The 13,608-nt window shown below is 47.2% G+C and overlaps 1 protein-coding gene across 3 annotated transcripts in view; it reads right to left on the bottom strand.

Moving 5' to 3' along the window:
- RAPGEF3 (Rap guanine nucleotide exchange factor 3) overlaps window positions 1-13,608 on the bottom strand; it is a 244,424-nt gene that overhangs the window by 11,211 nt on the left and 219,605 nt on the right. For all 3 annotated transcript variants that reach the window (XM_029595109.1, XM_029595110.1, XM_029595111.1), the window contains 2 exons: window positions 11,049-11,103; window positions 5,759-5,830 (listed from right to left, as the gene is read on the bottom strand). In XM_029595109.1, the coding sequence (XP_029450969.1) occupies window positions 5,759-5,830; window positions 11,049-11,103 (127 nt within the window). The remainder of the gene's footprint in view (window positions 1-5,758; window positions 5,831-11,048; window positions 11,104-13,608) is intronic.

Here is a 13,608-nt window from a genome sequence, read left to right as displayed (position 1 = left end):
ACCAAAGCAGTCGGCAGGCAGAAACAGCTGAGACTATTGACTGGGCGGAGGTCCATAACAGATCATAAAAGGCATCCGCACTGTAGGCCACTGCAGCTTCTAGGTGCCCCGCTTTCAACAATGACTTGTTGTTCTGCAATAGCTGTACCCAGCAGAGACCTGCCCTTAAGAAGAAACTGCTGCACAAAGCAGCCCGCACTCCGAGGCCAGATACCTCGAAAATCTTCTTGAGCTGGATTTCGAGCTTACGATCCTGGAGATCCCTGAAGGCTGTCACCCCCGTCACTGGAATGTTGGTCTTCTTAGTCACAGCAGTCACCGCCACAACCACCTTAGGAACTCTGAGGAGGTCCGGGGCTTCTTCTGGCAGGGGGTAAAGCTTATCCATAGCCGTGCTGACTTTCAGACCCAAATCCGGAGTGTCCCACTCCCAAAACAACAAGTCAGTGACTGACAGATGAAAGACCAACCATGACCGGATCAACGGACCCCATCCGAGAGTCCACAGGAGGGCTGTCAATGCCCAATTCCTCAAGGATCGTGGGGATGAGGGGTCCTAACTTGTCCCTCCGGAAGAGACGGACCTCCTTCGGGTCATCGCCGTCCACACCATGGGGCCCTTGATTGGAAAAAAGATCGTGGCCAGCATCAGGATCTACCCCTGGAGGGGGCTTGTCCCTGAGATCCTGCTCCTCTGGCTCTGAAATCTCAGAGGAGGAGTCCGCCTCCAGGGGAGACAAGGCAGTTCGAAGGGGGCGCTTAACCTTCTGGCCCTCTGCCCTTTCCAGAGGCTTGGGCCTCTTAGGGATCCGGCCTCCAGCCGTGTCCAAATGGTGTCTTGTGCTTCTCCCCGACTGCCTCTTAGCTAACCTGTGAGCTTTAAAACCTTATGCAGGAGCATAAATTCAGGCGAAAAAGAGGAGTCCGAAGCCCCCTCGGGGCTCTCCTCTGTCGGCAGCTGAAAATCCTACAACGGCCCACCTCCCCGGAGGTTGACCTCTGTGGGGACAAAGGAGGGGGGGGAAATCCCCTCCCCAGTTTGCGCTGCTGTGCGAAAGGCCAACAGAATGACTGATCTTGTGAGGCAGGACGCAGTCTTTTAAACCCCATGGATTCCCTACGCGACTGCGAAACGCTGCCCCCGGTGCTTTTCGACATTCCATCCCCCCCTGGGGAGGCAAACCGAAAAGAGGCCATCCCTCAGAACGTGCTCCTCGCAGCGTGACCAGAAGCCCTGGGGACGGGTCGGCTGAAAGAGGCCCGCGGTGGGAAGAAATAGCAGCGCAGGGGACAAGAAAACTTGCGGTGACAGAGAAAACAGAGAGCCTGTCCGGCAGGCAAGCCCACTACTTCACTTTTTTTTTTCAAACCTGACACTGCAGGAACGGGTCTAGTCTTCCTGGGGTGAGTGAGTCAGGCTCCCCAGTATCACCCCCAAGGCAGTCAACACACAGGGCAATGGGGTTCTCAACCCCTTGAGCCCCTAGCCTCATATCAGGAGGGATGGCCCCCTTGGGATCTGCCAAACCTTCACCTCGCTGGTTTCCCTGACAATTTCTTTTTTTTTTAATTTGTCTCTTCTATTTCTTTCTTTCTTTTTTTTTTTTTTTTTTTTAAAGGAAACCCTAACTAAACTATCCCCCTTTGTTTTTTTTTTTTTTTACACTAACTACAGGTTGAGCACGTCCACCATCTGCTGGAGACAGAGAAATGCTGACGGACTGTAGGTGGCACCTCAGCGTATAGGGCAGAGTCGGTCAAAACTTCTCTGTCTCCATCTGCTGGTGGGGAGGCAAAACCCAGGAGTCTGGACTGATCCAGATACATACAGGGAAATATTTTTTTGTTGTAATTGTATTTATTTTGGAGATCTTGGGGTCCATATTCAGTAGGATGTTTAGTGGACAAGTTTCCAGCTATAGTTCAGCTGGATAACTGGTCCCATATTTTCAGCAGGATAAACATTAGTTTAATAATCTAGCAATGGCATAGGTGTCCCCATCTGAATGGCTTTTGAATGTCGACCTCCCTGTATTAAGGAATTCTTTGCAAGCTGTGCTTTCTTTTTTGGGGGGCTGTAGGAGCAAAGAAACTTTCTAGCAGACTTTTGCATGCTGACTGAATATGGAGTCATGTCCCAAAGGAGTTTGGGGTACTTGACCATCTTTCTGAACAAAGAACTACTGTCTTGCTGCATACCAGGAAGGCATGGTGCCAGCTCGTCTTGTCTTTTGAGTCTTTCACAAATAAACCAATCAGAGATGGTAAAGTTTTCGATTAGATTTCTCCAGCAGCTATGTTTTATAACTCCATTTGCCCACAAGCTAAACCAACAGTTGGAAAATACTGTATGGAATGGTCAGATCATGCTGCTTATGTTGAAGCCCATTAATTTGCATTAATGATCTGAAAAATGCAAATTGAGGCTTTTTTTTTTTTTTTTTAAAGGTGAGAACAAGTGTCCTCACAAGAACTGGATCCTCATGTTACAGCCTCATTGTGCAGTCCACCTCTGCTTTTCTCACAGGACAGAGATTGGGCACAGCCCAGATTGGCCGCAAACATTCCTGAACTCTGGCAGTGGATCCCGAGACAGAGGCAGCAAACTCTTAACATCTCTGAAACTGACTGCAGTTATAAGATTTGGATTCTTTAATTTCATAAAAGCTGGGATAGTTGGACTGTTTTTATTTTGGTAAAAGTGCAAATTTAAGTTAATCTGATATACCGGTGCCGTCTTCATTTTATAAGCACAAAAACTGAGGTCCATCTTCAGCTGCTCTGTAGCTTGGCAAGTTAGTCGTATAAGATTATCCAGCTAACTTTAGGACAGGTCTGCGGGCTGACAGACTTAGCCATATTCAGATTGTTTCTGAATATGGACGTCTATCTTTTTCTTATGTGAGACGATTGCTAAATATGTAATGTTTCAACACCTGACAACCATTATGTTTATTGTAATACATTTTTTTTGCAACAACCATAATAAAACCCATTAGCCAAGAGGAGATTTTATTCTAGATTTGCCTACAGGACTAACATGAGAATTATCCACAGTTGATAATGCACATGAGTTCTCGCAACCACACAGGTCACAGACAACTGAAGAAGGGACCTGTGCCGTGCAGTATCATCTGTGGATAACTCTCATGTTTAGTCTGGTAAGTGGAAGCACAGATGCGCAAAGGATCCACTTTTCTCCAGAACTCAATGGGCATTATTGTATTTACAGAAAGCATAACCAATTTCATGCTGAAAAGCAACATGAGGTCCAATTCTGGGATCCCTAACCCCATCTGCCAAATTTTCATGGTTACAGACATGGAGATTTCCCTGACACCTTCCCTGTCAGGAGATTCTTATTTTGATTTTCAAATAAAACTAAATACTGTATAAATAAACATTTATATATTATGTAGTGTTTCTTCCCTCTCTGGATGCAGTCTCGGATCGCTGTCCTTTCTTTTATCGCCCCTTTTCTTTCTGCCCTGTTGCAGATTCGTAGCTTTTGCCTTTTCATTTTCTGTTTCCTCTTAGGCTCATATCCGTACATCAGGGGTCAGGAACCTATGGCTCGTGAGCCAGATGTGGCTCTTTTGATGGCTGCATCTGGTTCGCAGACAAATCTTTAATAAAAAAGTAAAAATCTAACAAAACCCCCACCCTCCTGATGCCCCCCCCCAAGACCTCCAAAATAAATTTACTACAACCTCCCACCCTCCTGACCCCCCCAAGACCTGCCAAAAATCCCTGGTGGTCCAGCGGGGATCCAGGAGCGGTCTGGGAGCGATCTCCTGGACTTGGGCTGTCAGCTGCCAGTAGTCAAAATGGCGCTGATGGCCCTTTGCCCTCACTATGTCACTGGGGTTGACCAATGGCGGCGGTAGCCCCTGTGACATAGTAAGGGCAAAGGGCCATCGGCTGCCAGTAATAAAAATGGCGTCGACGGCCCTTTGCCCTTACTATGTCACAGGGGCTACTGCCGCCATTGGTCGACCCCAGTAACATAGTGAGGGCAAAGGGCCATCTACGCCATTTTGACTACTGGCAGCCGACAGCTCAAGTCCAGGAGATCGCTCCCGGACCGCTCCTGGACCCCTGCTGGACCACCAGGGACTTTTGGCAGGTCTTGGGGGGTTGTAGTAAATTTTGGAGGTCTTGGGGGGGGGGGTGTCAGGAGCGTGGGGGGTTTTGTTAGATTTTTACTTTTTTATTAAAGATTTGTCTGCGAGCCCTGGACCACCAGGGACTTTTGGCAGGTCTTGTGGGGGGGGGGGGTCAGGAGGGTGGGGGGTTGTAGTAAATTAATTTGGCAGGTCTTGGGGAGCGTCAGGAGAGTAGGGGGTTGTAGTAAATTAATTTGGTAGGTCTTGGGGGGGTCAGGACGGTGGGGGGTTGTAGTTAGTATCTCACAGAATTACATTTTAAAATATGTGGCGTTCATGGCTCTCTCAGCCAAAAAGGTTCCCAACCCCTGCCGTACATGGACCTCTCTGTGCTGCCACCTGCTCTCACTTGCTGGAATCCCGTTACTGATTCGGACTCTTACTTACATACGCACACACCTATCAGTTCACTGTTACAGAAAGTCATACTTTGTGCTGAATTCTGCACTTGTGTCCCTCTTGTTCTTATTTTAAATTTTTGTGCAACTCTATCCCCATTGCCTAAGTTTCATGGTTAAAAGGTTGTATTTTTTTCACGTGTTCTGTCACCACACTGTACCAACGCACAGAGCCGTATGATGATTCTTTCAGGAGCTGACATTACTAGAGAATGCTGTCCAATTTTTGATGATATCTGTTCTGTTCCCAGCAGTGGATACATGTTTGTATCTGTATATACTGTAGTTTAACTGTGTTTAGTGCAGTCCCTCCCTTCTGAGGATTCGTGATACTGAAACACTTTTTGTAACCTATGATAAGTTTGTGAGCCTTGCCTTTAAGAGCAGCTCCCTCCCCCTTCCACTTTCTCTCACTATCGGAAGAGCTCGAATGCCCCTCAATCTAACTTGAGTCTTCCTAGGTGCCTTATAGGCTCAAGGGACTGTCCTTCATGTTCCCCCTATGTCACATGGTTCTTAGGCTCGCTGCCATTGGACCCTGCCCCCAGCTTATGCAGGCGTTTCCCTTAGCAGCTCGGGACAAAAGCTCAGTCTTGCCCATGCGGGCTTCAGAGCTAGCCGCGCTCTGTAAAGCTCCTGAAACAATCGAGTTTTTATTTTCTTTTTTACTGCCTTCTTCTGAAGACTGAATCAGCCTCATATCCCTCAAGCTCCCTACCTCCACCATAAACTAATTCCTGCAACTCAAGAGACCTTCTCCCTCCTGCTACCCTGTCTCCAGTTACCAAAGATTTTTGCCTTGGGGCTCACGTTTGAAATGCAACAATTGTAAGTAGAATCTACCTGTACAATAAATAATTTCAAACTTAAAGAATCTTTGTCTTGAGGACTGATTGGAAAGAAAGTTTATCTGCCTGGATGGCAAACGCAGATGTCTGTCTGATCCAGATCAATATCACTGCCCCTTAAAGAATCACTTGGAGCATCACAACCCACTGTAGATACTTTTAGCACTGGAGTGGCACTAGGGACCGTGGACAGCGTCTGAGGCGGCATCAACACTTGGGTCGGGAGTCCATGAAGCACAACTTGTGTGGGGAAGGGGTGCTCCAGTGCCAGCATCCACTACCCCCCTCAAAAGCAAGCTCAGATCTGCTCCATACACAATGGCTAATTAACAACAGGCGCTCTTACTGGTTGATATCCGGGCAGTGCTCATATCTTCCAAAACATGGTGAGGACGGTTTCTTAGTGGAGAAAGCGGAACTGGAAGAGGGGAAGAAGAAAGAGAATGAGAATAAGTTGGAAGCATTTCCAAAAGTCAGCTGATAGGAGCTGCCCTTATGTCTTTCCCAAATCAATCCCCCTGCTCCTTAAACAGAAGCTGAGTGTTCAGAAAACCTCCTCAGAGTTTGGAATGTGCCGCCCTCAGAGTGGATGTGGCTAACTTTGACTTATGTTTTCTGGGGCTCCCTCCTCCCTGTCCTTCCCCTTCCCCCACAGGTCTTCTCTGATCCTTCTAAGACAGGGCTTCTTAAACTGTGGATTGGGACCCCAAATGAGGTCATAAAATGCTCAGTTGGGGGTCTTAAGTGCCTTAAAGGTTAGCACACTTCTTTCAGGCATCAGCAACAGCAGTGGAAGTCAGAGTGAAGCCTGTGAGCCAGCACATGCGTCTTACCTCTACAAGAGTTTCTGTGGTAATAGGAATCCCTAACTAGGGAGGGATTGGGGCTGCCATATGGCCTGTGAGCTTGCACTGGCTCACAGACCCTATGCTAATGCCACTTGTAGATCACAATCAGCTTGGGGACAGTCCAGTGGAGAACTGCCACTGCTCTTCTCTCCTCACTCCCTACTGAGCCTACCCAAGAAAAAAATATTGCTCCTGTCAGGAGCTTGCCCTCTCTTCCCAATAGTTGTCTTCCCCCTTTGGGCCAGGAACAAAAGGAAAATGTTGCTCACCCTGACTAGGGTGATGCTTGAGGAGGGGCTGTTTGAAAGAAGGGATCAGATGCAGGAGGGGTTTGAGGGTTGGATCATCTGCGGAGGAATTGACTGTAGAGGGTAAGAGAGGTATGAGAGAAGATCAAATGGGGGATGTCAGGTAAGAGGGGATCAACTAGGGGCATGTGAAAAAAGGGTTGGAGGTGAGGCTGGGGGTGAGCAAGTGGAGGTGGAGGATCAGGTTTAGAGGAAGGGATGACAGGGGGTTATAAAAATGGCAAGAGAGATAAGAGAGGATTAGCTAGGAAGATGGGAATGGGTTGGAGGGGGTGAGAGGGGGTGGTCTGGGAAGGTAAGAGGAGCAGTTGGCTATAAAAGGAGATCAGCTAAAGGGGATGGTTGAGAGAGGGGAACAGTTGGAGTGTGAGGGGGGACCCCACCCCTGCTGATTTGTTTTGGTTGTCCTCAGGGATCATATAAATTTTCAAGTGCTAAAATGGGGACACATTGGCTAAATGTTTGGGAAGCCCTGTTCTAAACGGTTCTATTCAGAACTTTCTACTCCCAGTCCTGCAGACAGGCATGGTCGCTCAATCCCTGTTCCTCCAGCCACAATAGCAGGTGACCGCTGGAGCTGTATTTTCATTTATATACCATCTTGCCAGGTTCAAACCTGCCCAAGGTGGGGTACAACAACATAAAAACAAATACAAATTCATACATATAAAAAATCCCCCTCACACTCCACTCTCTGTAACCTAATTGAGTGGAGGAGTAGCCTAGTGGTTAGAGTAGTAGGCTATGAACCAGGAGACCAGGGTTCAAGTCCCACTGTCATTCCTTATGACCTTGGGCAAGTCACTTTACCCTCCATTGCCTCAGGTACGAACATACAGGCCGATACAGTACGGCATTTAGACGTGTGTTTTCAACGCGCTAGCTTTACCCCTTATTCAGTAAGGGGTAATAACGCGTCCAAAATGTGCGTCCAACCTCCCCCCCGAACCTAATAGCGCCCGCAACATGCAAATGCATGTTGATGGCCCTATTAGTTATTCCCGCGTGATTCAGTAAGTAAAATGTGCAGCCAAGCACCTACCTTTGGGTAGGTGCTAATTTCTCCGGGCACCGGGAAAGTGCACAGAAAAGCACTTATTAAGTCGGAGGTCCCGAAAGTTTAAAAAAGTAAAAAAAAAAAAAAAAAATTGAAATAGGCCCGTGGCTTGAAAACCGGACGCTCAATTTTGCCAGCGTCCGGTTTCCGAACCCGTAGCTGTCAGCGGGCTCGAAAACCGACGCCAACAAAATTGAGCGTCGGCTGTCAAACCCGCTGACAGCCGCCGCTCCTGTCCAAAAAGAGGCGCTAGGGACGCACTAGCGCCTCTTTTTACCGCCGGGCCTAATTTAAATAAATTTATTTACTGAATCACGTGCACAGGAGAGTGGCCTGTGCACGGGTGCTTGCCCGCTCTCCCGTGTTTCTTACTGTATCGGCCCGTTAGATTGTGAGCCCTCTGGGGATAGGGAAATACCTACAGTACCTGAATGTAATCCACTTTGAAGTGCTGAAAAAAGTGCAAAAAGCGGAATATAAAAATCTAAATAAAATAATTCCCGCCTCCCCCAAAGCCATCATAATCACCATCCACTGCCATTAACTGCCCCCCCAACTACTTGCTATCTACGCCCTACTTTATAGACCACCTCCTAATTTTAGCAGTTAGGAAATAACCATGTTTTTATTTTTTTCCTGAATATTATATAGTTCACTTCCACTCCAAGGGTTGAAGGGGCAGAGCTCCACAACTCGGGACCAGCAACGGAAAATTTCCTCTTACTATATGTCACTCTTTTGTATTTCCAATCTTGAGTGAACCTATCACGAACAATCTGCACCGTACTGTTAGCCATCGAACCAGTTCCATGAGACCCCCTACCCCGTCAAATGTCACACTTGATCCCTCGAGGATTGCCAGTATCAAAAGACTGTTACTGTGGAACATCAAAGAGCCTAATATCCTACCACAGAATTAATGCCTGTATCTTTCTGAGGGAATTTTGCTGACTGCAAAGCTAACCTGGTCCTGCCCATCTGCATTCTTTATCCTCCATATGTATACCCAGTTTCTTAGTCTCATCAGTCCCCAGAAAAGCTTTACAATTGATCAGAAACCAAATCCCAAAAAGCTTTCTTGAGGAAGGAACTAGGTCAGAGGTTGAGACTCTGATGAACTCTGGGAATTTGAGAACCCAATACCCATTTGGCAGCCTCAGGGGCAGCAAGGACCAGAGACAAGGAGGTCAATAGGTCACAGCTGAGTGAAAGCATGAAGACATGCTTAGAAAAGGTTCTTTTCATGGGAAGGAAAGAAAATCACTTGAAGCTAAAAGGGGAGAAAATGAAATCTAATCAGCTCTCAGGAGTTGGAAGTCAGAAAGCAGAGTATGTGGAACTCAAGAAAGCCAGATTCATCAAAGTGATTTTCAGCAGATGTGGGGCAATTTAAGTATGATTGTAAAAGGACTGAGAAAACTTGAGATTGGTGATCTGTGATTTTGCAGACACCATTTGTTGCCATCCTTTGCTGCAAAGCAATCTAATGGCATCACAGGGGTATTAGTAAATAATGGGGCAGCTTTAATAGTCCTCAATGGCATCACAATGTGATTTTACTTCCCTGAGATTTCAAATAAGATGATTAAGCTAGAGCTGCCAGCCTCACCAGTTTCTTCAAGGGAGATGATGTGGAACTCCATAAACCATTATTAAGGTGGAGTTGCAGATATCCACTGCTTATTCTTGGGATAAGCAGCTTGGACTCTATCTAGCCCTTTGGATCCTGCCAGGTACTTGTGCCTTGGATTGGCCACAGTTGGAAACAGGATATTGGGCTTGATAGACCTTTGGTCTGACCCAGTATGGCAAGTTTTATGTTCTTATTGTATTGTAACTCTGTTTTCTTGTGGCTTTCTGAGGGCCAAGCCCATGCCCAAGACATGTTAAAGTTCCCAAGTGTCATTTGCTTTTTTGCAAGGTTTTCTGGTTGGCACCACAGCAGTGCATATAAATATAATATTCATATTCAGGCTGATTCTGTAAGGTCCACGGGAAAACAGGCGCTCAGTGTTAAGTGCCCGCTCTCCTAACGCACGCCCAGCCACCAATCCTGGGCATGCGATCCTTTATTTAAATGAGGGGGTCGCACTAAAAAGGAGGCACTAAGGACAACAGCGAGTCCCCAGCACCTCCTTAGAAGCAGAAACCAAGGAGAGGTGGCTCAATTTTAGGAGCGTCGGTTTTCCGAACCCTCTGACAGCCATGGGTTAGGAAAACTGACGCCGGTAAAATTGAGCCTCTGTTTTCCTAACCTGACCGGCCGGCACATTTTTTTTTATTTAAAAATTATTTTTTTTTAAACATTTTTGGTTCCTCCGACTTAATATCGCTAGCATATTAACGGGTGTGGGGGTGGGGAGCGAGGCTGTAAAGGCACCTAATACCCTTGCACCAGCCTTCGATATTGCTGTACAAACATTTAGTAGAGTCTCCCAACTCATGGTGTCATGTTGTGTGTAATGGATGAGGGCGCAGTTTTTCACATGGCCCTAGGCGCCAACTTGCCTGGCTATGGCTCTTTTGCTAAGCATCTACGTTGTAGTGCTGAGCACTTGTATTTTGAGTGGGAGGGAGTAGGGGAGACGTATTAGGGCCAGTAGGCCCTTGAACTTTTTTTTTTTTTTTTAAACTTGACTTGCCATTTAAACAGCTATATTCTTTTGAATATAGCCGGTTAAGTCTAGATATCCGGGAATACGTTTCCAGATAACCTTAGACCTTTTCAGGGGACATCTATATTTAGATGGAAAACATATCCAGCTAAGTTCTAATATCAGAGATAGCCGGTTAAGTTATCTGTCTAACTCTGCCTCTCCCCAGAACACTCGGAACATGCCTGTTTCTGATTCGGCTAATTTTTAGCTCGATAAGAAAGGAAAATCTTCAAAACTAGCCATTTAAACGGATAATTCACAAGTTATCCGTCTAAATGGCTTTGAATATTGATAACCCCCCACCCCCCGAGTTTTACGTGGTGGCATTTATTTTATAAGGATTGCGTGTATTCCACTTAACAAAATACACTCAGAATCGCCAGTTTACCAACACCTCCACCTCTTCGCCCAGACCCTGCAGCATTTCTCCTTGATCCCCCCACCCACCACTTAATCTATACCTCCCACTCAAAAACCACAGACAAAAGACAAGTGCAAGATCACTTCTGTAACTTAATTAGCAGGTGTAAAAGTGTACAGATAAGTTTGATAATATATGTGTGTACCACTTACAAAATACAAACTGGGCCATAGAACACCCCTAAACTGCATTTTTTTTGTTATTTCACATTTAAGCACAAAACACAGTTAAGTATACACCTACTTTGGGCTCTTGCAAAATACTAATATACTACTTATGTGCATGACTTCCAATTTTACACTTGTAAACATTTTGCAAGTACACCCTACAAGTATAAATGCTCACCGTAGCTCTGATTCCTGCAGCGATGGAACATCTGTCCAGTCTTCGCCATCATTCGCTAGGAAAAAACATGGATAAGATTAAAGGAATTACATACGAACATAAGACATGCCATACTGGGTCAGACCAAAGGTCCATCAATTCCAGTACACTGTTTCCAACAGTGGCCAATCAAGGTCACAAGCACCTGGCAGCATCCCAAGGTGTAGATAAGATTCCAAGCTGCTTATCCGAAGAATAAGCAGAGGATATCTGCAACTCCACCTTAATAATGGTTTATGGACTTTTCCTCCAGGAACTTGTCCAAACCATTTTTAAATGTAGCTTCACTAGTCACTTTCACCACATCCTCTGGCAACGAATTCCAGAGCTTTATTATGCGCTGAGTAAAAAAATATTTTCTCTTATTAGTTTTAAATGTATTACCCAGGAACGGCTTTGTGTGTTCCCTGGTCTTTGTACTTTTTGAAAGAGTAAACAACTGATTAACGTTCACTCGTTCCATTCCACTCATTATTTTATAAATCTTTATCATATTTCCCCCTCAGCCATCTCTTCTCCAGCCTGAAGAGTCCTAACCTTTTTAGCCTTTCCTCATAGGGGAATCATTCCATAAGAAAATTGGTTCTTACCTGCTAATTTTCGTTCCTGTAGTACCACGGATCAGTACAGACTGTGGGTTATGCCTCCCTTCCAGCACATGGAGACAGAGAAAAACTTGAAGGGCACCCTCACTTAACCTGGTGTGCCTCCTGCATCCCTTCAGTATATAGATTATCCAAGCAGAATAACATTTAACCGTAATAACAACGAATCAAGCAATAATAAACTGTAACTATAGAAGCATAACAGTGAAAGCAACCTGTAGTGTTCTTTCTTACAGATCGATACTGTAACATGCAGTTGAAGATTTCCCGTCTGTAACCCGCTGTGAGCGCACAATTCGGACGCGTAAGGCGATCCTGCGATACAGTCTCCAGTTTCACGCGTCCTTAGCGCTTCTTAAAACAGACGCATAACCCTTTCCGCACCCAGCATGTATATGATATGTAAATGAACGAATTAGCTGTTTAATGAAGGAATTAGCTATTCCCCTCCGATACTGTGACGCGCGCTCAGATTATCTCCTTTGTAACCCGCTATTTTGCCGCGTCCTTAACCTGTTAGTTTACCGCCTACCCTCTACTTGGTGTTAGTGTGGTGTTCGAAAATTAAAACGGGAATAAAGTGTAAAAAATGGGGGTAAAACCAAAGGGAGTAAAGTGTAAAAAACCATGGACGACCTCCATATTAACATTGCAGCGTAAGTTGTTTATATATATGTATAAATACCTGTAACTTTCCTGTCACTTTCTGAATCCCCCAGGCGTGCGATCATCAAGGTGGTGGTGGCGGCGGGAGCCGGTGGGCGCCCGTTCATCCAGGTGGCGGCGGCGGTGGGAGCCGGCGGGCTGGTGGGCGCGCGTTGGATCCAGGCGGCGGTGGGAGCCGGCAAGCGGGTGGGCGCGCGTTGGATCCAGGCGGCGGCGGGAGCCGGCGGGCGGGTGGGCGCGCGTTCGATCCAGGCGGCAGCGGCGGCAGGAGCCGGCGGGCGGGTGGGCACGCGTTCGATCCAGGCGGCGGTGGGTGCCGGCGGGCGTGTGTTTGATCCAGGCCGCGGCCGGAGCGGGCGGGTGGGCGTGCATTCATCCAGGCGGAGGGAGCCGGTGGCGAAAGCAGCCTCCGGCAGCCCCTGCCGGCAGTGAATGAATGCACGCCTGTTTACGCCTGTGCGATTTCGGCGCTCAAGGTGTGACGTCACGACGCTTGACGTCACGGCATGTGACTGCCTTGAGCGCCCTCCTGCCCGCCGGCTCCCGCCGCCGCCTGGATCGAACGTGCGCCCGCCGGCTCCCGCCGCCGCCTGGCTCCAACGCGCGCCCACCCGCCCGCCGGCTCCCGCCGCCTCGATGACTGCACGCCTGGGGGATTCGGAAAGTGACAGGAAAGTGACAGGTATTTATACATATATATAAACAACTTACGCTGCAATGTTAATATGGAGGTCGTCCATGGTTTTTTACACTTTACTCCCTTTGGTTTTACCCCCATTTTTTACACTTTATTCCCGTTTTAATTTTCGCCCTGCGCCTTGCTTCGGGAGGGGGGAACCATCCACTTCCTGGTGCCTGTCATTTCAAATGTCATTTGAAATGACAGGTACTAGCGCACCCAGGATACTGTATAGGCGCTGTATTAGCGCCTATACAGTAAAATGGGTTGCGCGGGCCTAACGCTTCGCCTAACGCTTCGCAGACGTGGCATGCATTTGCATGCAATTTGAAGAGAGTATCGAGCGGTAGGTGAAGAGAACTGTGCGTGCGGGGAACGAGGGTGCGCCTGGCACTGCCGCACTCTTCCTAACGCGGCATAACTGTATCGACCTGTTAGTGTGCTGCAATAAAAATGGAATATAATCACGGCTCTTGATATACCCACTTCCAGTCCCAGGGCGGGCGTCTGGTCTGATCCGTGGTACTACAGGAACGAAAATTAGCAGGTAAGAACCAATTTTCTTTTCCCT

The sequence above is a fragment of the Rhinatrema bivittatum genome, chromosome 3, assembly GCF_901001135.1.
Source record: "Rhinatrema bivittatum chromosome 3, aRhiBiv1.1, whole genome shotgun sequence".
NCBI lineage: Eukaryota > Metazoa > Chordata > Amphibia > Gymnophiona > Rhinatrematidae > Rhinatrema > Rhinatrema bivittatum.
Note: the sequence above shows the minus strand (reverse complement) of the source record. Positions and strands in the feature narration are given on the sequence as shown.